Below are 25,232 nucleotides of genomic sequence, written 5' to 3' on the forward strand. Positions count from 1 at the left end.
CAGGAGTGAGAATAGTCTGGTTGATGGTGAAACCAGGGAGGAGGCCTTGTTATCATTTAGATATTAGCAGCAGCTGCTGCTTCCTGCAAACACTTCACCTCAGCATGCAGTGCAAACGCATCCGACAATAACGCAGGCTCCAAGTTCAATTCGTTTCCTGGAGGAACTTAAGCTACCTATTGAGAAGACGGGAAATGCTTTTCTTTTACCCACTGAGGTAGAATGACGGAAGGCAGTTCTTCTTCCTTGATGTAGCAAATAAAATACACTGAGTAGCTCTAGCTGGTTTGACTCTGAGGATAGAGTGTGGCCTGAAGATGAAGGGTTCCAAGTTCAATTCCTGTCAAGGACACGAACCTCGGTTGCAGGTTCAATCCCTGGCCTCAGTGGGGGCGCATGCAGGAGGCAAGCAATCAATGTGTTTCTCTCACCCTGATGTTTCTCTCTCTGTGTCTCTCCCAGTCCCTTCCACTCTAAAAATCCACGAAAAAATATCGTTGGATGAGGATTAACAACAACAACAAAAAAGACAAAGCCCTAACCAATTTGGCTCAGTGAATAGAGCGTCGGCCTGTGGACTCAAGGGTCGCAGGTTCAGTTCTGGTCAAGGGCATGTACCTTGATTGCGGGAAGATTCTGACCAATAGGGAGTGTGCAGGAGGCAGCTGATCAATATTTCTTTCTCATCAATGTTTCTAATTCTATCCCTCTCCCTTCCTCTCTGTAAAAAAAAAAATCAATAAAATATATTTTTAAAAAAAGGCAAAAACAACACACACACTGGGTATACTGACATCCCCATCACATATGTAGCAGGCCACATTCGGGTGTAGGCCACTTCAGAAGTTCGAGAATGACCGGGCGTGTCTGGAGAACTAAGGAGGTGACTCCACAGAAGACTTTCAAGAGGGAGTAGAGGAATCTCCTGAGGGCGGGGAGAGACTCATAATAGAACGAACTTGACCCGGAAACAAAGTCTTGGTTGTCATAGAGAAGTAATGATCCTTCATGTACATGGTGGCTATTTTTCAAGAGTATGCCTGACCCAGCCCCCTGAACAGAACCAGGGTCGAATAGAGAGAGATGAGAATGGCTGAAGGAGCTGCCCGCTAGCCTGTCCACACTGGAGCCCAGGAAGTAGCGCCTGGGGGGACACCTGTCCCATGATGCAACTCAACACAGAGAGATTCTCCTCACCTCCACCACCCCCCTCCCCGCAGCTTTGGCATTTTCGAGGGTTTGAGACCAACAGTCAAGAACTGCTATAGCTAAGGTCTCGGCTATAAAACAAGAGCCAAGGTGTGAGCTGGAGCAGTCCATGCACCAGGGAGGAGCACAAGCAAATACAGCTGGAGACTTCCTGAAATGGCACAGGGATCTGCGGGAAGCTGGAGACCTTGCAGCAGCAGTGGGAGTGATGAGGCAACAAATGGGGGTCTTAAGATTAATACGGGCCCTTCACCTCTCAGGTTGGTGAGTCCTGGAGGAGTCTGAGCTGTGTACAGAGGAAGGAAGGAAGGTCCGGGGAGGTGAAGAAACTCATTTGTACAACATAACAACACAGTGCTGCCAGGAACTGCTTCTCAGGTCTCTGGCCCTGAACTGTGTGTTCTTTTGGCCACAAAAACCAACCATGTGCCTACAGGCTGGAATGGAGCCCCTGGAGTGAGGTCACCCCATGACAACTGGCCCCATGGACTGGACTACATGTCAATACCCAAGGCGTGACATACTGAGCAAATCCCTACCTGTGTTGCATTCAGCTCAGCCCACCCTCAGAAAATCCAGGCAGAGTTTCCAGAACTTTAGAATGCTCTGCCCACTTGGCCATCCTATATAATAAAGAGATAATATGCAAATTGACCCTCATGCCATCACACAAGATGGCTGCCTCCATGTGGTCAAAGGTGGCTACCACAAGATGGCTGGCAGGGGAGGATAGTTGTGGGCGATCAGGCCAGCAGGGGAGGGCAGTTGGGGCAATCTGGCCAGCAGGGGAGCAGTTAGGCGTTGATGGGGCTGGCAGGGGAGTGGTTAGGGTGTGATCAGGCTGGCAGGTGGGCAAGTGGTTAGAAGCCAGCAGTCCCAGATTGTGAGAGGAATGTCCCAATGCCAGTTTAGGCCCGATCCCACAGGCCTAAAACAGCAGTGGGACATCTCCCAAGGGGAACTAGCCTGGAGAGGGTGCAGGCTGGGCTAAGGTACACCTTTCCCCTCTCCCCCCCAGTGAACGAATTTCGTGCACTGGGCTTCTAGTGAGATCAGAAGGGTCTTGGAATAGGGTGACCGCCAAGCCCCACCCACTGTGGGTTCCTCTGGGCTTCAGTGACCTCCTTTCCTCTGAGCCCAGCCTCCTTCTCTGGGGAAGTTCTCCTTGGAGCCTCCTGGCAGGTGGGAAGGACGGGAGAGAGCACTGTGGTGATTCAGACATTTCTGCCAGAACCGTCCTGACCTCCTGTCACTGTGCTGGGAGGAAGTGGTGGGCGGGGACCGTGGGTCAGGAGACCACAGCTGATGGCAATCAGCAGCATTTGCACCAGCAAATCTTTGTGAATCTGAAGAGAGAAGGTTGGAAGCAGGTGGACCAGTTAGAGGAGCAATGCAAAATCCAGAAAGCACAAAATGATGCCATCTTGGACCAGGGAATGAGCAGTGATGAAGATGAGAAATGGTCCTAATCAGTTTGGCTCAGTGGATAGAGCATTGGCCTGTGGACTGAAAGGTCCCATGTTCGATTCCGGGCAAGGGCATGTACCTTAGTGGTACCTTGGTTGTGGGGACATCCCCAGTAGGAGGTGTGCAGGAAGCAGCTGATTGGTGTTTCTCTCTCTCATCAATGTTTCTGACTCTCTGTTCTTCTTCCTTCCTCTCTGTAAAAAAATCAATAAAAATATCTATTTTTAAAAAGATGAGAAATGGCTGGACACAAAGTTCCCTTTACCAGTATTCTATTTTATTGTTGTTGTTAATCCTCACCCAAGGATCTTTTTCCAAGACCACTGATTTTTAGGAAGAGTGGAAGAGAAAGGGACACAGAGAAACAGTGATGTGAGAGAAATACATTGACTGGTTGCCTCCTGCACGAGTCCTGAGCCCCGACCAAGCCTGGTCCAGGGAGGACCCTGCCACCGAGGTACGCTCCCTTGACCGGAATGGAACTGGGGACCCTTGAGTCCGCAGGCTGATGCTTTATCCACTGAACCAGACCCGCTAGGGCCTGTTTACTCTCTTAAGTGGAGCAAGAGAAAATGCTCTCTCATTGTTTCCTTGTCCATATATAGAGAAAGAAGACATTATTAAAATAATTTTACTTGACAAAGGACACAGAGGACTGGAGGCATCCAGACCACTGGCTCTGTCTTAGAGGCACAGGTTCTGTGTACCCCAGGACTTCCCAGTCTAGGATCTCATTTGTGATTGGCCTGTGAGATTATATGCTTGAGTCATTTTCATGATCCTGTATAAAACAATCCTATATAATAAAAGTGTAGTATGCAAATTGTCCCCTCCACCAGGCGTTCCTCCAGGAGTTCGATCAGGGGGCGGGGTTAGCTGGGGTGTGGGGCAGGGGGAAGGGAGAGAGGTCCCCCCCAGCGGTCACTAGGGACCCTACCAGTGCACGAATTTCATCCTCTAGACCTCCAGTTCATAAGTAACCAAGCCATCTAAAGAGAGCTGGTATCTGTTGGGTTCCATCTATCCATGGCTGCCTTTGCCCTGGGCATCTGCCATCACCTCACCAGCAGGGTCAGTTCCGACTGTTCATCTGATGTAGCCAAGATGACATGTTGCTGAAATTGCTTTCCTCGAAGGGGCTGCCAACACTGGGAGCGTCATGCCCTCCTCTCCAGGACTTGGTCTATCTGAACCCTGGAGAGAGATTTGCTAAGTTAGAGCCCAGGGCATGAGAGATCATGAAAGCCATGCCAGCGTGGACTGGATTTTGTGTGTGTGAAGGGGCATCGTGAGAGGTTTTAAAGCCTAAGAGAGACGTGCTCAACCTTCTCAAAGTTAACTTGGTGGTTCGTGGGGGATGGAACCTTTAGGGGAGCCAATGAGGAAAGGAAGAACTGGAGTTGCAGTAAAGGTTCTGCTGAGAACTCATGGAGATTCATACAAAAAGAATAGAACCGAGAAGCAGTTCAGGGCACTTGGACTCTCAGAGAACTGACAGTCGAGATATGAGTCAGCCAGGTGTGTGTGTGTGTGTGTGTGTGTGTGTGTGTGTGTGCGCGCGCGGTGGGAGCACATCCTGCCTCAGAGCATCCCCACGTGGCCCCAGCCTGAGACCTCTGAGGGCCACCTCTTCAGGGAAATTACCTGCTCTCTGGGCATTGAGCCTCTGGCTACTTCCCAGAATCCTTGGGGCTTGCTTGTACTTTGAAGCTTTCTCAGCTTTGTCGTACTCAACCAGAAGGGGGGGAAATAATTTTTTCTCTCTTAAACATAACATGATAAATATGTAAACGAGTACACTTGCCTGCTGGAACACACACAGGGACTTGTAATCCAAGCCGTGGAGACAGAATATTTCCTGATTGCCTTTTATCCCCGGGGTTGCTACTGACACACTTAAAGTTTCTATAAACTTAAACCCTGATTCAAACACCCAAAATTGTTTTTAAAATAAGTATTTTTATTGATTTTGAGAGAAGAAGGGAGAGGGAGGAGAAACATCCACCGGCTGCCTCCTGCACGCCCCCTACTGGGGAACCGAGCCCACAGTCCAGGCACGTGCCCTGACTGAGAAGCCACAGGGGCCAGGGCGCATCCAAATGTTGAAGGCCTACAGGAAACCTTCTCACCGGAGAGAGCTGATTGGATGGTTAATTCTCGGTCGATGTTCTCTGCTGAGATAATGACAGTTTTTCCAAACAGGTCAGACCTGTTTGTTTAAACTAGAACTAACAATATCTTGTCATGAAGATTGTAGGGCTCCAAACTGTTAACTATGGTTTCGTTTGAGATTTAGAAGCAGGAGGTGGATGTTAAGAGTCTTTACCCTTTTGAGTTTTAAAATGCATAGTTTTGTAATTTCAGAACAAAACAAAAGAATTTGGTTCGATGTAAATTGGAACTGCCATACAGAACATCAAAGAAGCCAGTCTGAATTATCTGATTTTAACTGAATTTGAAAAAGACCATCTGACATGACCTAATTCCCAGGAGCCAGCTTGCCACCTGGTGGCTGCCGGGCAGGAGCTGGTGAATAAGCTGGGTGCACACGCCTGCCCCAGGCGGGGCATGGGCAGGGGCCTTGCAGGGGAGCAGGCCCTGCTCCCACACAGGGAAGTCTCGGTGTCCTTCCCACTTTCCCATAAACAAACACAGTGCTTCTACTCCGTTATGTTTTTAATATCTTCACTCTTTCAGAACTTCCCATTATACATCCTCCTTGTAAAAGATGTTTTTCAGGCAATACAGAAAGTAAAAACCTTATTCTGTTTGGGGTTTGGGTAGGGAGCGGCTCTAAAGTTGAGCCTCAGATTGACCTGTGGCAGAGCCACAGGCAAGTCCCAGCTTAGAGGGCACAGCCCTCTTCGCAGATTTAAGCTTGACCTTATGGCCGCACCCTAGATCCTTCCTGGGTAGCTAATGGGCTAGGGAGGTGCACAAGTGCTGCCAAAACAAGTGAAACTCACAAAAACATGGTAACTATGGTGACCACTACCTTGTTTACCTCTGACTATAAAATAAAGGCTCAGCTTGCTGTCTGGCTCTTTCTCTGTGGCCTCATCCAGACACAGAAAATCCACCTAGCCCAGCTTATTCTCTTTGTCTGTCTTTTCTTCATCCTTCGCCGCCCCCCCTCAGGCTCACCGAACCCTTGGCTCTGCTGGCACGGCATGGCACAGTTTAGTTGTGTGTCCTTTTGGATTTGCTTTATGCTCACACACTTACACACATAATTTCAACTTCTATTCTTCATTTTTTGAGGTGTAATTTACGTATCATAAAATTGCCATTTTGAAAATGTATAATCCAGTGGTTTTTAATACATTCATAAAATTGTGCAACCATCACCACCATCTAATTCCAGAACATTTCATCACCCCAAAAAAAACCTCTACCCACCACAGCCACTCCTCATTCCCTACTCCCCGAATCCTCTCAGCCACTAATCTACTTCCTGTCTCTCTAGATTTGCCAATGCTGGGCATTTCACTTAAATAGAACCCGGCGGCAAGTGACCTTTAGTGCCTGAGTTCTTTAACTTATTATAATGTTTACAAAGTCCATCCATGTTATAGCATGCACCAGCACTTCATTCCTTTTTACAGCCAAATAATATTCCATTGTAAGGCTACAAACCACATTCTGTTTATCCACGCATCATCTGACGGACCTAAAATGAATAATGCTGCTATGAAAATTCATGTATGTTTTCAATTCTTTTTGGAATCACTAGGTCATATGGCAACTCTCTGTTTGCCATTTCCCTCTTTTGAGAAACTGCCGAGCTGTTTTCCGCCATTTTACACCCCCACTGGTGAAGTACAGGGTCCCCATTTCTCCACCTTCTCACCCGCACTTCTTTCTTTCTTATTCTAGCCATCCTAACGAGTGTGAAGTGGCATCTTCTTTTGGTTTTGATTTCAATTTTTCTAGGACTAACGATGTTGAGCATCTTTCCACGTGCTTGGTGGCCACGTGTATATCATCTTTGGACAAATGTCTGTCCCAACCCTTTGCCCACTTAAAATAATGGCTTGTCTTTTCATTGTTGACTTGCAAAAGTTCTTTATATATTCTTGATTGAAGTCTCATATCAGATATATAATGTGCAGATATTTTCTCTCATTCTGTGGGCATTATTTTTGATTTTTTTTTTTCTTTTTAGAATAAAAATGAGTTTCTACATATACTGCTCTGTAACTTGCTCTTTTTTACTTCACAGGGTTTGATGGCATCTTTCAATGGCGAGAGAAGGCCCCCTGGTGCGGCTGCACCGGTTTATGGACCTTGTTGGCCCGCCCTCTGCTGAGCTTTGCAGCCTCTCTGGTGCCTGTGTGGTGGACCATGAAGATGCGTCGCCCTGGGTGCTGTCTGCGCCTGGATGATGTGAAAGCACAAGCAGCACAGGAAATCTCTAACCTGCTTACACTTCCTCTCTGACACTTGGCGGTTTCACAACCCTTCACCCCCTCCTTCACCACCACCCAGTGGTATCAGCTGGTGCCTCTGTGAGAAAGTTCCACTAAGAGACACCAGGGCTTTATCATTTCCTTCTCTCGCCCGTCCAGGCTGCCAGCCGTCCCCAGGGTCCCCCGAGACCCGCCGGCTTCAAACATGAACGCCTGCAGCGCGGCGAGGCTGCTGCTGTCCGGGCCCCTTCTCCTGGGTAAGCGAGCGGGCAGGGAGGAGGGGCGGGAGGGACATGTGGCTGCGGCCGGGGAACCGCAGGGCTTTACAGAACCAGAGCTCGGGAGCAGGTGATGTGGGGCAGGAATGGAGAGGAGAGGGGGCGCGAAGAAAGAGTCCAAAGCACAGGCCAGGTGTGGAGACGAGACGGGAAGGCGGACAGGGACGGCCACAGTGAGAGATGAGGCGCGGGCCCTCCTCTCTCAAGGTGGTAATGTGCACAGAGCTGTGCTGGGTCTGGTCCACCGGGCACTCCTCTCTGCGCCCTCTCAGAGGTCCTGCCCCTTCCTGGGCCTCAGGCTCTTCCTCTGAACAATGCGGGGCCAGGGGCCTGGCTCTGGCACCTGGGATGCTGTGCGGTCAGCCTGGGCCTGGAAGGTGAGCCTGGGACTGGCAGCCCGGGCCCTGAGGCTGGGACTCTGAGATCTGAGGCTGAGGAGGAGGCTGGTCCCTGGCTGGCGGGGGGGGAGTGTGGGAGCAAAAGAGGAGGGAAGAGGAGAGGGGAGGAGGGAAGAGGAAAGAGGGAGGAGGGAGGAGGGAAAAGAAGGAGGGAAGAAGGGATGGAGGGAGGAGGAGGAGGAGGGAGCAGGGAGGAAGCAGCTTCGTGGGGATCTTGAAACCCTGAGCGGAGTGTGGGAGGAAGCTGAGGAAAACCACCGAGCTCTCTGGCGCCGGGAGAAACGAGTGTGTGGAAGCTGCACCCAACTGGGGCATCCCCAGCGCCTCAGGGGCCCCTTCCGGCGGCTCCTCTCCCACGGCCTCTGCCTTCTCATCCTTCCTTCTTTGCCGAGAGGCCAACGGGAAGTTGTGTCCTTCCCAGGCCCGGGGCTGCCCGCACTCCGGGCAGCAGGGAGCCGCCCCCGTCTCCCTGCCGAGGCCTCCAGCCCCCGCTCGGCCTGGTCCGTGGCAGCCGGCCCTTGGGGGTCTGCCCATCCCCGGGGCACGTGGGCGCGGGTGGGGTGAGTGGGGGTCCCCGGCCGGAATGGCTGACGGCCCCCTTTGTCCCCTCAGCCTTGGCCTCCGGCTACAACCTGGACGTGCGGCAGGTGCAGAACTTGTCCTTCCCTGACGCCGGCCGGCACTTTGGGTACCACGTCCTGCAGGTCGGAAACGGGTGAGCGGATGCCCGGCCCTGCCCGCGGAGCCGGGACCAGGCACCCTGTCAGCCGGGGCCCAGGAGCCCGTGTGGGGTTTCTCGGGAGCAGGAGCAGGGCCCGGGATGTAGGATCGGCCCTGCACGACTAAAGGGCCACAGCAGAGACACGGGGAGGGCCACATCCCAGTCCCCCCCCCCTCCCCCGGGCAGCGCTGCCGGTCCCGGGTCTCCCCGGACACACGCCCCGCCAGCCCAGCACAGGGGGCCAGGCCGCAGGTCTCCGGGTGGGTGACGGTTGAATGAACCTATGACGTGCTGGCCCACTCAGGTCCTTAGTCTTTCTCGACTGTAGATGGAAACAGCTCTTACTTTCTAGAACTCTGGCCTGGTGGGTGGCTTCTCTGGGATTCCGTGAGGAGGACATAGGTGGGCCCTGAGGAGAAGGCTGCATTGCTTTGGGGTACCTGGCGGGGGACAGGGTACCCCTTATCAGGTAGGAGTGGGAGGTAAGGCCTGGGAACCCCGTCTCACAGCCAGCTTTCTCGTCAGGGTGGTCGTGGGCGCTCCGGGCGAGGGGAGCAGCCCGGGAGGCCTCTACCGGTGCCAGCCGGACACCGGGCACTGCCTGCCGCTGGGCGTGAGCGGTGAGTGACGGGTGAGGAGCGGGGAGGAGGTGCCTGGGGAAGTGGAGGCTGGCCCCCTCCACTCCTGGATCGCCTAAACCCCTCCAGACCGATCTTATGGTGCCCACAGGTTCCAACGACACCTCTCAGTACTTGGGGATGACCCTGGCGACAGACCCCACGAATGGAAACCTTTTGGTAAGAATTTTGTGTCCTGTGATATCAGAGCCTGTGAAGCTCAATGCTAGGAAACTGATTGAAAAGAAGAAAGAAAATAAAACGGATTAAAGGTCATATAGAAGGCCCTGGCTGGTGTGGCTCAGTTGGTTGGAGTGTGGTCCTGTGCACCAGAGTCTTGGGTTTGATTTCCAGTCAGCAAGCATTTCCACATTGTAGTTTCAATCCCCACTCAGAGCATGTACGAGGGGCAGTCAATGTTTCTCACAACATTTCTCTCTCTCTCTCTCTTTCGCTCTCTCTCTCTCTCTCTCTCTCTCTCTCTCTCTCTCAGAAATCAATAAAGTCACTCTATCCTTTAGGGTGAGGATTTAAAAAAAAAAAAAAAGATCCTATAGAAGATCAAAGGCATCAGAGCGATTTGGAGTCAGTGTTTATTGAGAATAAACTATGAGCCAGCTATTTTCAAGACCTTACTTAACTTAAGTTTTTCCCAAATATTAAGTATCTATAACAATTGATATACAAGATGATTTTTGGTGGTACACAAACTTAATATTTGAATAGTTACATATTTATTTATTTAACGGACTAGTAGAAATATTTACAGCAAGCATTTCAAATTCATGATTTCTTAGATTGCATTGGTTAGTATGAGGCTAAAGTATTTTTTTAAAAATATATTTTATTGATTTTTTACAGAGAGGAAGAGAAAGGGGTAGAAAGTTAGAAACATTGATGAGAGAGAAACATTGATCAGCTGCCTATTGGGGATGTGCCTGCAACCAAGGTACATGCCCTTGACCGGAACCGAACCCGGGACCTTTCAGTCCGCAGGCCGAGGCTCTATCCACTGAGCCAAACTGGTATCGGCTAAAGTATTTTTTTTAAGTAAATTTACTTTAAATATTAAGGAAATGATGGTATGAATGACATACCATATGGCAGAAATTGCAAAGTGTTACACGAACGCCTGAAGTTTGAAAAACACTTCTTTCTCTCTTTTAACCCTCCTCACCTTTTTACACCTGAGGAAACAGGAAGGAAGGGAGAGGCTTGGCCAGGCCACATGGTTTCAAAGAGACCAAGCCGGGATTTGAATCAGATTCCCATTGATTCCAAGTCCATTGCTCTCTACAGTTCATTTCAGCAGCATCCAACAGCTACGAGAGAAATAGCAGACGGACTGAAATATTGATCCCGTATTTAATCGGAACTTGTTTACTTAGCTACTGTTACATGCCAAGGTGATGATGGGGGAAGCGGAGTGAGATCTAAAGATGACCATGACATGAGCCCAGACTTTCAAAAAATCGCGGTCTGGCAGGAATCCATAATGATAAAAGCGTAAGGTGCTGACTAGACCGGACAGCCCGACAACTTTCCGGATGTTCTTCTGGACGACCTTCAGGACGAAGCCGGGGCTGCGGCTGCGAGGGCTGGGCCCCTCGCACGAATTTTGTGCGCCGGGCCTCTAGGGGCAGTGATAAATGAAAGGAACGCTGTGTGTGTTCTGGGGAAAGTGAGTCATGTTGGCTTGAACACAGAATGTGTGATGGAATGGAGGCGATGGGACTGGACAGGTAGGCTAGTGCCCACCTGTCAACGATGAGAATGCCAAAACACAGCTTCAGACTCTGTCCTCCGGGACCTAGAGTGGGCAGTGAGCGTTGGTTGGCACAGGGCGGTGGCAGTGGGGATGGAGATACTGGAGTAAGAAACCTGGAGGTGAATTACCTTGGCAGGTCACCAGTTGGGAACAGGGTGTTGACTCTGAAGGGTTTTCTAAGGTGACCAGACGTCCTGCTTTTGGCGGGACAGTCTGATTTTTAACAATTTGTCCCGTGGCGTTTTAAAGGGGGACAAATTGTTAAAAATCAGGACGTCTGGTCACCTTAGTTTTGGCTGGTGATATCAAAGGACACCGCAAGAGGCGGCTGAACCCCTCTCACCTGTGCCTCCTTCAGGCCTGTGACCCTGGGCTGTCTCGGACCTGTGACCAGAACATCTATCTAAGCGGCCAGTGTTACCTCTTCCGCCAGGACCTGCAGGGCCGGGTGCTGCGCGGGCGCCCGGGCTACCAGGGTGAGGAACGGGGGCCGCGGGCAGACAGCCTGCGAGGGGCTGGCGGTGCTCGGGAGCAGCCTGGGCCGGCCCATGTCGGAGACGCGTGACCGTCTCTTCGTTTCTGGCTTCTGCAGAATGTCTCAAGGGCAACGTGGACCTGGTGTTCCTGTTTGACGGCTCAGCCAGCCTGGCAGCAGACGAATTTCAGAAGATCCTGGCCTTCATGAAGGACGTGATGAAGAAACTCAGCAACTCGTCCTACCAGGTAAGTGTGTGAGTGAGGGTTCCTGCTTAGAGGGGCCTCCCCACGCCAGCGTAAGGCATACCAGGAAATCTTAGCATGTCCAGGGAGTGTTAGGAGTTTCCAGACCCTAAGGCACGTGTGTCAAACACAAGGCCCGCGGGCCAAATCCAGTCCGCCAGGCCTTGCAATGTGGCCCGCACCGCGCTGTCATCACTGCACTCCGCTGTCAGTTTATGACATTGTCAGTTTATGACTGTTCAGTAAACCATTCGGCCCGCGATTTAGGCTGGATTTTAGATTTTGACCCCTTCTCTGATTGAGTTCGACACCCCTACCCTAAGGGCATGGCTAGGAATAATGGGACCTCTGGAAGGGATAAGAACAAGGAATAGAAAGCTTCTAGAATTTCCCCTAGTTCTCATTTCTGTTTCTTTTTTACTTTTGCCTCCCTTTTCGCTTTCTGTGTGTGTGTGTGTGTGTGTGTGGAATGGCTCCCTCAGCTTCTTTGGATCACATGGGCCCGTGCAAAGTTCTTAAGTTCACAAGTTAAAGTCTCAGGAGGTTGGTTCTTTCTCTCAACCAGCCCCTCCCACTGCACATTCCAAATGCTCAGAGAACACATTGGCCTCGCCTCAGCCGAGTGGCTGTCTTTGGCTCAGCTAACTGTACCCTGTTTAGCAGAGCTACTCAGAAGCAGAGCTAGCGGGAACCAGTTCTGTTGGTGAGGTAGGCAGGCCCAGAGAACAGGAGCGCCACAGACAGCACTACATAAAGAGTCAGGGATTGATTTTATTTTATTTTGTGTTTGTTTATTTGCAAAAGAATGAGTTGAGTCAGGGCAGTGGAGTTGGGTGGTCTAAGTCCTGGATAAGAAGTAGAGATTGGAGCCTGCCCGGCCGGCGCGGCTCAGTCTTTGAATGTCAAACCATGAACAAGGAGGTCACGGTTCGATTCCCGGTCAGGGCACATGCCTGGGTTGCAGGCTCCATTCCCAGTAGGGGATGTGCAGGAGGTGGCCAATTGATTCCCTCTCATCATTGATGTTTCTATTTCTCTTTTCCTGTCCCTTCCTCTCTCTGAGATCAATGAAAGCATAAAAGAAAAAGATTAGAGCAGACAAGTGAGAAGGCTTATATAACCTTTCATTTCTTTCTTCTTCTATAGTTTGCTGCTGTTCAGTTTTCCACAAACTACAAAGCAGAATTCAATTTCTCGGATTATGTGAAGCTGAAGAACCCTGACGTCCTTCTGGACAAAGTAGTTCACATGAAACAGTTGACCAACACCTTCGGCGCCATAAACTATGTCGCGTGAGTTCCCTTTTGCAGGAGAGAGGCCCCCCCCCCCCCCCATCAGTCACTCTGTGCACACTAGCTTCTTTAAGTTGGGGTATAGAACTCAACAGATGGGTTCAGCAAGGGCAGGTTATTGTAAGAATCAAGCGGAGCAGTTTTAGTGGCGGCTCTGGGTTGTAAGTAGCAGAAATTGATTGATTTATTTTTAAAAAAATATATTTTATTGATTTTGTACAGAGAGGAAGGGAGAGGGATAGAGAGTTAGAAACATCGATGAGAGAGAGTCATCGGTCAGTTGCCTCTTGCACACCCCCTACTGGGGATATGCCCGCAACCAAGGTAAATGCCCTTGACCGGAATCGAACCCGGGACCTTTCAGTCCCCAAGCCGACGCTCTATCCATTGAGCCAAACCGGTTTCGGCCAGAAATTGATTTATACTGACTAAATCCCAAGGGAGGCTGCAGGGATACTCATGAGCCTCGGAGACAGGGATGGCCAGGCCTCTCGAGGAACTGGAGCCAGGCCTCAGAAAGCGATTGTGAAGCCCTACAGCCATAGCAGAGTCCCCTCTCCGATGGGAATCAGCTTTGAAGTCAGCCATGAACAAAAATCTCAAATACCATCATCCTCGAACTGTTCATAAAATTCAATATGTTCAAGTCCCATACTGGAAACGAGTAAATCTCGATTTCCTAAATTTACTACAGAAAAAATTTCCCCCCAGTTGGATCAGATTGCTGTGTTTAAATTGAGACCTAAGTGAAGTAGCTGGATCGTGTCGAAGGGCCACATGGTACGTTTTAAACATGCGTTAGTCTGGCCCTGGAACAGCAACTTGAGGAATGTGAGAATTGTGTCTCCTGTCCCGCGTTCCCCTGGGCACGCACTCAAGCTGAGTGAAGCCGCTGGAGGGGCCTCCTATGCTGGTACACTTCTCGCCTCTGCATGTCTTTGTTGCCAGGGACATAGAGTTGAATTTGCACGCGTTAAACATGCGTGTGATACCTCCCAGGGCTCTGCACGCGTGTTTTTGGCTCCTTTCTCCTGGGGCGTGCTGGACCTGCCATTATCCACTCCGTTCTTTTCTCTCGGAGGCAGCTTTGTGGGCGCACAGCCAGGCGACAGCCCCTGAAGGCATGGCAGCTTCCGTCCCTCAGCCTGAACGCCAGCCTCCAGGCGAGCCCGGGACTGGCTGAGTCTGCGTTAGGGCCAGCCATGGCCGTGGCCTACTTTATGGTGCAGAGTCATATGACACCGACTCAGATTCTGGGGGTAATTCTTAGAGAAAGGGGTCACCACAGGATGGGAAGATACCCTGACAGGTGTCGACTGTGGGAGCAAAAAGGAGCAGTCATGGGAGTGGATTTCATAAACACTTCTTGGCATTCTGGCTGTGTGCCAGGCAGTGTTCCCGATTAAGAGATGGCAAGTTTTCTGTGTGGGTTTTTGTGTGTGTGTGTGTGTGTGTGTGTGTGTATGTTTTTTGTTTTGTTTTCTGTAAAGGACCAAATAGTAAATATTTTAGGTTTTTCTGGCCACATACAGCATCTGTTACATATTATTCTTTGTTTGTTTTGTAATCCTATGAAAACAAAGATATGCGAACCCATTTTTGCCTCCTGGACCGTATGGAAATGAGCTGAGGGCTGGCTTTGGCCGCAGGTGGTGATTTGCCGTGTTCTGGGGGCTGGGACTCCTACAGGGAATGGAACGAAGAAAAACCTCTGCCCTCTTGGACCTTAACTTCCGAGCAGAGGAGAGAAATGTGAGAAGCAGGATGACGACATAAATGAGTTCATACAATGGAAGACATGTTTGGTTAAAAACAAAGCAATACTCGCCGAAACCGGTTTGGCTCAGTGGATAGAGCATTGGTCTGCGGCCAGAAGGGTCTCAGGTTTGATTCCGGTCAAGGGCATGTACCTTGATTGCGGGCACATCCCCAGTAGGAGGTGTGCAGGAGGCAGCTGGTCAATGTTTCTCTCTCATCGATATTTCTAGCTCTCTATCCCTCTCCCTTCCTCTCTGCAAAAAATCAATAAAAAAGTAGTAAAAAAACAAAAAACAACAACAACATAAAAAACAAACAAACCACAAAGCAATACTCAATAGGAAGATCAGGGGAGGCTACATTGGAGCCAAGACTTGTTGGAGTTGAGGAAGCGAGCCCTGTGGGGACCTGGGGTCCCCGGGCGGAGGGGACAGCAGGGCCGGCAATGAGGTGCGTGGGGCGTTGAGAAAAGCCAGTCACCAGAGAAGTGGGTCGGGGGGGAGCAGTGGGGCGGGGAGGACAGAGGGACCACAGTGTCTGGAGGAGCCGGAGGCCTCGCGGGGACTTGGCTTTTCTGAGTGACAGGTGTCCGGGAGGTTTGGAGCAGAGGAGTGATCGTTTGGAAAAGGCTCCCTCTGGCTGCAGGGTTGATATCAGACTGTGCAGGGGGCAGAGATGGAAGCAGGGAAGCCAGTGCAGAGGCCGTTGGAAAATCTAGATGGGACACAGATGCCTGAGCAGGACCTGTGCTGGGCCATGTCTGTGTGGACGGAGGTTACATCCAACGTAGAGCAGAGGTCCTGACAGTGGTGTTTGGGGCCTGCCCGCCAGCGCTCCTCCGTCTTCGGCAGCTTCCAAGTAACTGTCAGCCTCCTCCCCGGTGTGTCCTTCACTGCGGCCTCTCCATGTGGCTGCCAGCTCTGCCCCTAAAGCAGGTCATGTCGTCGTCAGGGCCTGTGGCCGGGCTGCTCTTGGACTAATTGTCCGTCGCCGGTTGGCTGAGGGGCGAGGGGAGAAGGGTCAGACGGTTCAGATACAGCTGTTGTCCCAGCAGAGTCTGTGGGCAGCCCGTCTTGCCTCAGGAGGCGGCTGCAGAAGGCGGGCCTGGAGCCGGCCTGGCCAGATGCAGGCCTCCCGTCCCGTTATCCCACACGCACGGAGCCGCTGCTCCGTCAGCAGCCGCAGGTCAGCAGCACATTGACACGGCCCTTTCCTTGAGGAGCTCCTGCCCGTGTGCTTGGGGAATGACACAGAAATCAGTTTCTTCACTTCCCCGGAGACTGGCTGCGGCCCAGTACAGGCCGCCGGGCGCCGGGCGGCGGGGACGGTGCTGCACGATTCTGGGGATGTCAGACATGTGCCGTCTCAGTGCCAGAGCATGCTCTGGGCTTGCTCCGGGCTCGTGACTTTCCCGTTTTCTTCCGCCATGGAACCCCCGGCCCCACTGAAATCTCACCTAAATCACCAACATATCTGATTGGAAGATAGTTGCCATGGGGTTGAAATGGAGGGTTGGGTGCCCAGAGTCTCCCCTCACCAAGCCTCCCCCTTCCCACTGATGCCCGGTCCAGCTGAAGGTGCTGGCTGAGGAGAGGGTGGCAGCAAGGACGGGGCAGGAGGCTCGGGAGAGAGCTTGGCAGGCTGGGAATCACTGCGGCGGGGGGGGGGATATCTGAGAAGAGCTTTAGCATAATCAGCGGGGCAGTGAGTTAATGAGATTCATATGATTTGGGGGGCGTCTCTCACATCCCCCCTTCTTGAACACAGGACCGAGGTCTTCCGGACGGAGCTTGGGGCGCGGCCAGATGCCAGCAAAGTGCTCATCATCATCACTGACGGGGAAGCCAGTGACATCGGCGACATCAGCGTGGCCGATGACATCACCCGCTACATCATCGGGGTATGGGCCCCAGGTGCCAAGCCTCTGCCTTCTTCCTCCATCTCGTCTTCCCTCTCCTATTTCTGACCCCCACTTCCCTTCTCCTTGGAGCCGTGGTCTTGTGAAAATAGTGGAAAATCGGCCTGCGATTCTGGGGATGTCAGTACTTCTCTCCCTCACAGATTGGAAAGCAATTTCAGAACAAGAAAAGTCAGGAGACACTAAACAAATTTGCTTCAAAACCCGTGAAAGAGTTTGTAAAGATTCTGGACACATTTGAGAAGCTTCAAGATCTGTTCACTGATCTGCAGAAGAAGATCTATGACATTGAGGGTGAGTGGCAGACCCTGGACAGATGGTTGAGGACATTCTGTACAGAAGCTCACCTGGGACGTGAGGGGAGAGGCGCCGGAGAGCAGTGAGGAGCACTTGCTCAGTGGCGGACGCGGTGCCGGGAGCTTCCTGAAGAAAGGCCTCGGGCGGGAATTTAGCAGAGAGTGGCTGAGGAGCTGCTTCTATTCCCTCTGAAACTCCCTCTTCCTCTTCGAGTTTAGCTTGGCCCAGGCTGAGGCCCAGGGCTGAACTCTGTCTCACAGGAGTCAGCTGAGCCCTGTGGGACGACCATAACGCCTTCCCCTGCCCTCACTTCTTCATTTCCCTTATCCTAGGCCTCAAATGGCTTACGATGGGTAAGCGGGCTGTGGCCAATTGAAAGTAGCCCATAGGCCCACTTCCTCGGTCCAGAAAAGAGAAGACTTTGATTGGCATCACCAGGTGGAGACCTGGCCGTGGGAGGGTTCCCCCGGAGGCCTAGTCTGCTGGAAGGGGCATGGTTCCCACAGGGAAGGGCCCTTTGGGGGGGCAGAGCTCTGGTGTTCAGTTCAGCACTTTGGTGACATCCGGCCCAGCCCCACAGTCTTGCTGGAAGACCTCGTTCAGTGTCCAGGAAGGGGGAATGTGAGAGTTCGAGCAGCAATGTGGTGTTTCCAGTAGAGCCAGGGAATCCGCTCTGCCTGTGCTGTGTGACCTCAGCCAGGTCACTCTCCCTCTCTGAGGCTCCTGTTCTCTGCTAAGTGGGGATGATGACACGGTCTCACAGGCTTGACTGCTGTGCTAGTTGCCTGGGTGTGCTCTGACCAAGTGCCACACAGCCGGGGGCACAGCGGCAGACATGTGCTGTCTCACAGGGCCAGAGGCCAGGAGGGAGAGGCCGCGGGGTCCGCAGGGCCAGGCTCTTTCTGACACGGCTGTCTTCTCCCCTGTGTCTCCACGTTACCTTCCCTCTGGGCATGTCTGTCTCTGGGTCTGACTTTCCCATTTTACAGGGATGTCAGCCATATTAGATTGGGGCCCACCCTCATGACCTAATCCTAACTTAATTACCTCTTAAAGACCATATTTCCAAGTAAGGTCACATTCTGAAGGACTAAGATTAGGACTTCAACATTCCTTTAAAAAAATATATTTTTATATTGATTTCAGAGAGGAAGGGAAAGGGAGAGAGAGAGAGAGAGAGAAACATCAATGATGAGAGAGAATCATTGATCGGCTGCCTCCTGCACACCCCCAACTGGGGATTGAGCCCGAAACCCAGGCATGTGCCCTTGACTGGAATCAAACCCGGGACCCTTTAGCCCACAGGCTGATGCTCTATCCACTGAGCCAAACCAGCTAGGGCTCAACATACTTTTTTTAGGGACAACAACTCAACCCCTAACAACTGCTTAGCAGATTGCTCAGCATTCAATTGTAGCTCTTATTATCTGTAGCCCTTTTCCTCTCTTCTGACCTGCACTTACTCATCTTTCAGGTTTTAGTTTACTTATTTTTAAAAAATATTTTTAAAATTTATTTCAGAGAGAAAGGAAGAGAGAGAGATAGAAACACCAATGATGAGAGAATCATTGATTGGCTGCCTCCTGCACGCCCCACACTGGGGATCAAGCCCGCAACCCAACATGTGCCCTCACCGCCAATTGAACCATGACCTCCTGGTTCATAGGTCAACGCTCAACCACCGAGCCGCGCTGGCCGGGCAGGTCTCAGTTTAGATGTCACTTCTTCTGGCCAGTAGTCAGGTGTAGTTTGCTGGTGACCCAATGTGAGTTAGTGACATATTGGCGATGGAACAGCGGGACAGGGCAGAGTCAAGGTTGACTCCTGTGTTTTTGGCATGATTCCCGAGGAGGCGGGTGTCATCTGTTGAGGTGGGGAAGTCCCAGTAAGCACAGAAGCCGAATGCTGAGTCTTAGACAGGCTGAGGGCAGTAGCCGGACACCCCTCTGGGCTCAGGGCGTGGAAGCCCCTTCCCACTGTGTCTCATTGCCAAGTCCATGCTCTCTCCGCCTGGCGATGCTGCCTTCTCTCCCCGCCCCGCCCTGAGTCTCACCGCGCTCACTGCTCCTGGTCACCACCCCTCAGGCACAAACAAACTGGACCTGACGTCCTTCAACCTGGAGCTGTCCTCCAGCGGGATCAGCGCTGCCCTCCGCGGGGTGAGTGGAGGCCGGAGCCTCGGGCCACGGGCCCCGGGAGGGAGGTCGTGGCAGCAGCCGCCCTGATCTGACCCTGCTCCGCTCCTCCCCGGCCAGGACCACGGTGTGGTGGGGGCAGTCGGCGCCAATGACTGGGCTGGGGGCTTCCTGGACCTGGAGGCAGACCTGCAGGGCGACACCTTTGTTGGGAACGACCCCTCGATCCTGGAGGCGAGAGCGGGGTACCTGGGTGAGTGCCGGGCCTTGGTTCAGGGGCCAGAGCGCCGCTCAGACTGACCTTCAGGAAAGTGAGAGAAGCGGTGAAGCCAGCGGCGTGAACACGCTGAGTTCAAGGTGGTGATGGTGTTCTTAGCTTCCCCCCGAGAGCCCCCGCTGGGTGTTAGTCATGCTTCTATTTCCCGTGTTTGTGAGGCCTTGGATCGCGAAGCTTTCTCACCCAGAGAGACTGCCCCTCCCCGCCGGCTCACCCCTAAGGATAGACAACACCCTCTATGCCAGCCCCGGCCCCAGAGGCGGCAGCTGCTTCTGCCCCTAACTTCCTCCACCGCCGGTCTCCCCGACCCACGCACGCCGGGGCCGCCCCCGGCCCAGAGAGCCCTGCCACCCGCCTGCCACCCCACACCGGCCCTGCGCCTCCGCCTGTCACTCCCCCGCCTCCGCTCCTCCCGCCGGGCCTCCTCCCTGAGGACGGCCGGCCGCTCCTGCACTGGGAGCGAGAGCCGAGCTCTCTCCACGGCGGTGGCCCCTGTGGTCACAGTCCTGCCCGTACACGAAGCCCGGGACAGTGCTCACCCCACGTGGTATGGGAGGACCAGCCCCGCCCGCTTCCTCCGCTGAGTGTCCGGGAGCTCCGGTGCGGTCCCCAGAGCTCCTCCGAGGTCAGGCCCGAGGCAGCGAGGGGTCACTCACATGCCCGGGTGCCCCTGCCGCCCGCCTGCCCCTCTCGGGCGGTGGCATCTCCGACTGCAGGGGCCTCGCCTTAGAGCTCTTCCCATCACGTCTGTGGTGTCAGCCTGCCCCAGGGGCAAACAGGAAGATCTGATTAAAGTCTTCGTCCGGCATCCACTCTTTAAGGGAGCTGCCCTCGGCGGTTTGTCTCTTCTTTCTCTGATGTTCTTACTGAGCAGGCGCTGCTCTGAGTGTGTGCTGTGTAACGACGTGTTTGGTCTCATTTCACCTTCCCGACAGCCTGTGAGGAGGTGTTTTATTGCCTCTGGTTTACGGCCGAAGAGCCTGGAGAGGTCAGGTACTCACCGGGTCACACACCCGGAGGCCGGCCGGTACCACCCTCTGCCTCCCGGGATTTCTGTCCTTTAACATCCGGAAAACGGCGGCAGTGCTGCTCAGAAAGGAGGGAGAAATAACGCCAGACATTGATCTCCACCCCACTGCGTGTGCGGGTACACACACACACACACACACACACACACACGTACACATATATGAGTACGTTTTGAATAAATATAATCTTGAGTGCCTGTTAGGCTGCTATCCTTCAGATCTTAGTTCTGATGTCACCTGCCTAGTGCTAAGCATTTTATAGCAATGGCCTTATTTACTTCTCAAAAACCACCCTGAACGGTTGATACTATCCCTGCTTTTTAAAAAAATCTTAATCCGAGGATATGTTTTTATTGATTTTTAAAGAGAGAGATGGGAGAGAGAGAAGCATTGATGTGAGAGAGAAACATCTGTCGATTGCCTCCCATATGCGCCCTCTGACTGGGGATGGAACCCTCATCCTTTTTGGTTGAAGCATGGAACGAAGCTCCAACCACTGAGCCACCCAGCCAGGGCAATCCCCTATTTTTAAGATGAGAAAACTGAAGCTCGGTGGCTTGAGGTAATAACAGCAGGATTAAAACTGTGTCACTCTGATTTCAAAGGGCAAGCTCTTACCTTGTGCTTCGGCAGCAGACACGAGTGGCTGAGCCTCTTCACCCTCTTCTCGTGTGCCCTAGGGGCCCAGACACCTGCTCTCCGCTCACTCCGCTGCTCTGAGCAGAGGAGAAAACTGGGTCAGGGCGCTGCGCTCTGAATGGGAGCGTTCCCGTGACTCCCGGTGCCTCCTGCACACCTCAGACATTTCCTCAGAGCTGGCGGAGGCCCGCACCTGGCCGGCGAGGCGTGATGCACAGAGGGAGCAGGAAGCTTGTCTTTAAGCAGGAAATGTCCTCAATATCTGTGCAAACTCTGCATCCCTCTTGCCCATCTATCCCACTTGAATGTCTGATGTATTAAAACGTGGCCTCCTCGCCCCAGGGGAACAGCCGCGGGAAGGGCCGTGTCTGCGCTGTGGCTGCTCTGCTTGGCCGGCGCCGCCCGGGACCCGCAGTGCGGCCGGGGGAGGGGCTGCATGCGCCCAGCACGGCTCCTGTCCTCACGGCCGCCTGGACGGTCCAGCGCATCTCTGTACTGACGGTCTCCAGGGCCTCCCCACCCCCGCCCCGTGCTCCCCACTCCCAGCAGGCCTTGCACCGCTGACTCCACGTCCGCTCTCCCCCTTAGGCTACACAGTGACCTGGCTGCCCTCCCGAGGGCCCACCGCCCTGCTGGCCGCTGGAGCCCCCCGATACCAGCACGTGGGGCAGGTGCTGCTCTTCCAACAGTCGGGGGACAAAAGTCAATGGAGCCAGATCCAGAGACTAGACGGGGCCCAGGTGAGCATGGCCCACAGGGCGGGGCCGGGGCTGCTGTGGCCGGACCTCCTTGGGCCTCTGGGCATTGCCCACCTGCTGGTGGCCGGCCTATGCCAGCTTTCACACCACTCCCAGCAAGCCCCCCGAGGCCAGCCGTCACCTCCTCGGACCTGAGGAACCCCACCTGCCCGGCTCACCAGCCTGAGCGGATCGGACGGACTGTCCCAGGGGCGGCGTCTCCTGCTCTCAGGCTCCTCACATCCCTCTCCTGCAGGTCGGCTCTTATTTCGGCGGCGAGCTGTGTGGCATTGACGTGGACCGGGACGGGGAGGCAGAGCTGCTGCTGGTCGGAGCCCCCCTGTTCTACGGGGCGCAGAGGGGTGGCCGCGTGTTCGTCTACGAGAGGAAGCAGGTGGGGGCCGGCCTGGGGCTGAGGGCGGGATAAGCAGGTTCCCAGGCGGTTGTTTTGAGTCTTTCTCTGTGGGATTGTGTGTGAGTCAGCCCTCAGGACAGCAGACGGCAGGTGGCAGCCGATGCTCAGGGGTGGCAGCCTGGGGGGCAGGCCCAGCGCCTCCCCGTCTCTGTGAGCCCTTCTTTGACGCCACAATCACCTCGCGAGGTGCCATGAGCTGTGTCTTCCGAATGCGAAGTCTGCAGCTCAGCAAGGCCGGGACCTTCCAGAGCCGGCGAGGGGGGAGCCGGGACTCGAACCCGGTCAGTCGGGGCATCGCTGCCGTTCTGCAGGGACCAGGGCCGGCACTCCTCAGTGTCCATCGCAGTGGAAGCCTCCCTGCTGGGCTTGCTGAGTGACGGCGGGCCTGTCCCGCTCTCCTCCCAGCGGGGGTTCGAAGCGGCCTCGGAGCTGCAGGGGGACCCCGGCTACGCCCTGGGGCGCTTCGGAGCAGCCATCGCGGCGCTGGCGGACATCAACGGCGACGGGCTGGTGGACGTGGCAGTGGGCGCCCCTCTGGAGGAGCGGGGGGCTGTGTACCTCTTCAACGGGCAGCCTGGCGGGCTGAGCCCCCGGCCAAGCCAGGTGAGGAGCCCGCCTGCCTGGGAACTCGTTCCCACGGCCGCAGCCTCTAACCCAGACCCCACCCCACCCCCTTGACCCCACGTGCCCCCTTCCTCCCCGCTGCGGCCAGTCCTCCTCCTGGCTCAGCGTGAATGTCTCTCTCCGTCTCAGCGCATAGAAGGGGCCCAGGTGCTCCCCGGAATTCGGTGGTTCGGACGCTCCATCCACGGGGTGAAGGACCTTGGAGGGGACGGCCTGGCAGACGTGGCTGTGGGCGCCGAGGGGCAGGTGATCGTGCTGAGGTGAGAGGATCCCAGTGCCACCGAACGTCCATGGAGCTCTCGTCCCTCCGACGGGCGTGCGCAAGCTGCTTCCGGGCGCGAGCTCACGTGGTCTCCGACCCGGAGCTGGTTCTCTCCGAGCAGGCGGCATGCCTCCCGGGAAAGCGGCTGTGATCCGCAGCAGACGAGGATTTGAACAGGCCTGTCTGACAGGAAAGCCCGGAGAAGCCACAGCCTGAGAAGGCAGCTTCTCGGGACTCCGTTCCCTCTCTGTGAAATGATAACCAAGCCCCCCGCCTTGCCCACCTCTCAGAGTTATGGGAGATGTCTTGTGACGTCAGATAGCGAATAGCTATTTACTAAGCGCCTCCTCTGTCTTAGATGCTGACGTGGGTACAGAGAGTAGAGATTAAACAGCAGTGAGATGGCGATTGGAAGTGCCGAGGGAAAGGACGGGCGCTGAGGGAGAACCTGGCAGGGAGGCCTGTGATAGGCGGAGGGGCCAGACATGAGGTCTGAGCGTGGACTTGAAGGATGAGGAGGAGCCAGGCCTGCAGGGGTCTGGGGTGGGAAGCCAGGCGGTGCCCAGGCTGTGAGGCCGGCACATGTCCGGTGTGGCTGGGACATGCTCAGCCAACGGGCGTGTGCAGGAGAGGAGACGGAGGAGGGCAGAGTGGCGTGGCTAGTAAGACGTTTGAATTTTTTGGGAGAAAAGTAGCATCAGTGAAGGGTTATAAGCATAGGAGTAGCTCAATATGATTTCTCTCTTCATTTTAAAAATACATATATTTTTACTGATTTCAGAGAGGGAGAGAGAGAGAGAAATAGAAACATCAAAGATGTGCGAGAATCATTGATCGGCTGCTTCCTGAATGCGCCCTACTGGGGATCAAGCCTACAACCTGGGATGCGCTCTTGACTGGGATCGAACCCAGAACCCTTCAGTCCACAGGCCAATGCTCTATCCACTGAGATAAACCGGCCAGGGCTGATTTCTCTCTTTAAAAGCTCACTCTTGCCCTGGCCGGTTTGGCTCAATGGATAGAGCATCAGCCTGCGGACTGAAGGGTCCCGGGTTTGATTCTGGTCAAGGCCATGTACCTGGGTTGTGGACAGATCCCCAGTGGGGGGTGTGCAGGAGGCAGCTGATCGGTGTTTCTCTCTCATCGATGTTTCTAACTCACTATCCCTCTCCCTTCCTCTCTGTAAAAACTCAATAAAATATATTTTAAAAATAAAAATTGCCGAAACCGGATTGGCTCAGTGGATAGAGCATCGGCCTGTGGACTGAAAGGTTCCAGGTTCGATTCCGGTCAAGGACATGTACCTTGGTTGCGGGCACATCTCCAGTGGGGGGTGTGCAAGAGGCAGCTGATCAATGATTCTCTCTCATCGATGTTTCTAACTCTCTATTCCTCTCTATAAAAATTCAATAAAATATATTTTAAATAAATAAATAAAAAGTAAAAGTAAAAGCTCACTCCTCTGCGTGGAAAATGGGCCAGCAGAGTGCAGCCTGAGCCAGGCGCCTGACGAGTTAGCATCGCCGTTGGAAGGAGAGGCTGGCGTGCGGTCTGCCCTCGAGAGGGCCCCCGGGCGCCGTAGACGGGCTGGGGTCCTGACGGGGTTGCCGCGGAGGCCAGGGGCGTGAGCGGCTGTTTCTGCCCGCAGCTCCCGGCCCGTGGTGGACGTGGTCACCTGGATGTCCTTCTCCCCCGCCGAGATCCCCGTGCACGAAGTCGAGTGCTCCCACTCCAGCAGCGGCAAGAGGAAGGACGGCGTTAACATCACCGCCTGCTTCCAGGGCAAGCTCCTCACGCCCCAGTTCCAAGGTCAGTGCTGGCCTCCTGCTCCCAGGGCTTCTGCCCCCCCCCACCCCCCCAAGTCCGGGCTTATGGCCCCAGGACCCACCGCCACTCAACTCCTGCCTTCTCCCCGCCCAGGACCGCTGGTCACCAACCTCACCTACACTCTGCAGCTGGACGGCCATCGGGTGTGGAGCCGGGGCCTGTTCCCGGGAGGGAGGCGTGAGCTCCATGGGAACGTAGCTGTGACCAGCGTCGAGTCCTGCATTGCCCTCTGGTTCCACTTTCCGGTAAGGGAGCCAGCGAGGCCGCTCCGGGAAGTGAAGGGGGGTGAGCTGAGCGAGAGAGGCAGCTCTGGGTGCGAGGCTTAGCTCTGGGCCACCGCTGAGTCAGGAGTCACTTTGGTCTCTCTGTACCACCACTTCCTCTTCTGTGCGACAGTGGAAATAACACCTGTGGCCCGTTTCCTTCCAGCCCCTAA

At 54.1% G+C, this 25,232-nt stretch overlaps 1 protein-coding gene across 3 annotated transcripts in view; it reads left to right on the forward strand.

Moving 5' to 3' along the window:
- Window positions 1-6,977: 6,977 nt before the first annotated feature.
- The window catches only part of ITGAL (integrin subunit alpha L), a 32,561-nt gene continuing 14,306 nt past the window's right edge, over window positions 6,978-25,232 (forward strand). For all 3 annotated transcript variants that reach the window (XR_014794852.1, XM_084881838.1, XM_084881839.1), the window contains exons 1-17: window positions 6,978-7,342; window positions 8,374-8,476; window positions 9,008-9,102; window positions 9,212-9,279; window positions 11,226-11,343; window positions 11,460-11,590; window positions 12,734-12,879; window positions 16,405-16,537; window positions 16,699-16,849; window positions 18,938-19,011; window positions 19,108-19,240; window positions 21,520-21,671; window positions 21,925-22,062; window positions 22,489-22,686; window positions 22,837-22,967; window positions 24,618-24,778; window positions 24,890-25,041. Coding sequence is in view for 2 of the 3 variants with exons in the window: in XM_084881838.1 (XP_084737964.1) it covers window positions 7,291-7,342; window positions 8,374-8,476; window positions 9,008-9,102; window positions 9,212-9,279; window positions 11,226-11,343; window positions 11,460-11,590; window positions 12,734-12,879; window positions 16,405-16,537; window positions 16,699-16,849; window positions 18,938-19,011; window positions 19,108-19,240; window positions 21,520-21,671; window positions 21,925-22,062; window positions 22,489-22,686; window positions 22,837-22,967; window positions 24,618-24,778; window positions 24,890-25,041 (2,136 nt within the window). In the remaining variant the exon portion in view is untranslated. The remainder of the gene's footprint in view (window positions 7,343-8,373; window positions 8,477-9,007; window positions 9,103-9,211; window positions 9,280-11,225; window positions 11,344-11,459; window positions 11,591-12,733; window positions 12,880-16,404; window positions 16,538-16,698; window positions 16,850-18,937; window positions 19,012-19,107; window positions 19,241-21,519; window positions 21,672-21,924; window positions 22,063-22,488; window positions 22,687-22,836; window positions 22,968-24,617; window positions 24,779-24,889; window positions 25,042-25,232) is intronic.

The sequence above is a fragment of the Pipistrellus hanaki genome (assembly GCF_964339955.1).
Source record: "Pipistrellus hanaki genome assembly, chromosome: 4".
Lineage (NCBI taxonomy): Eukaryota > Metazoa > Chordata > Mammalia > Chiroptera > Vespertilionidae > Pipistrellus > Pipistrellus hanaki.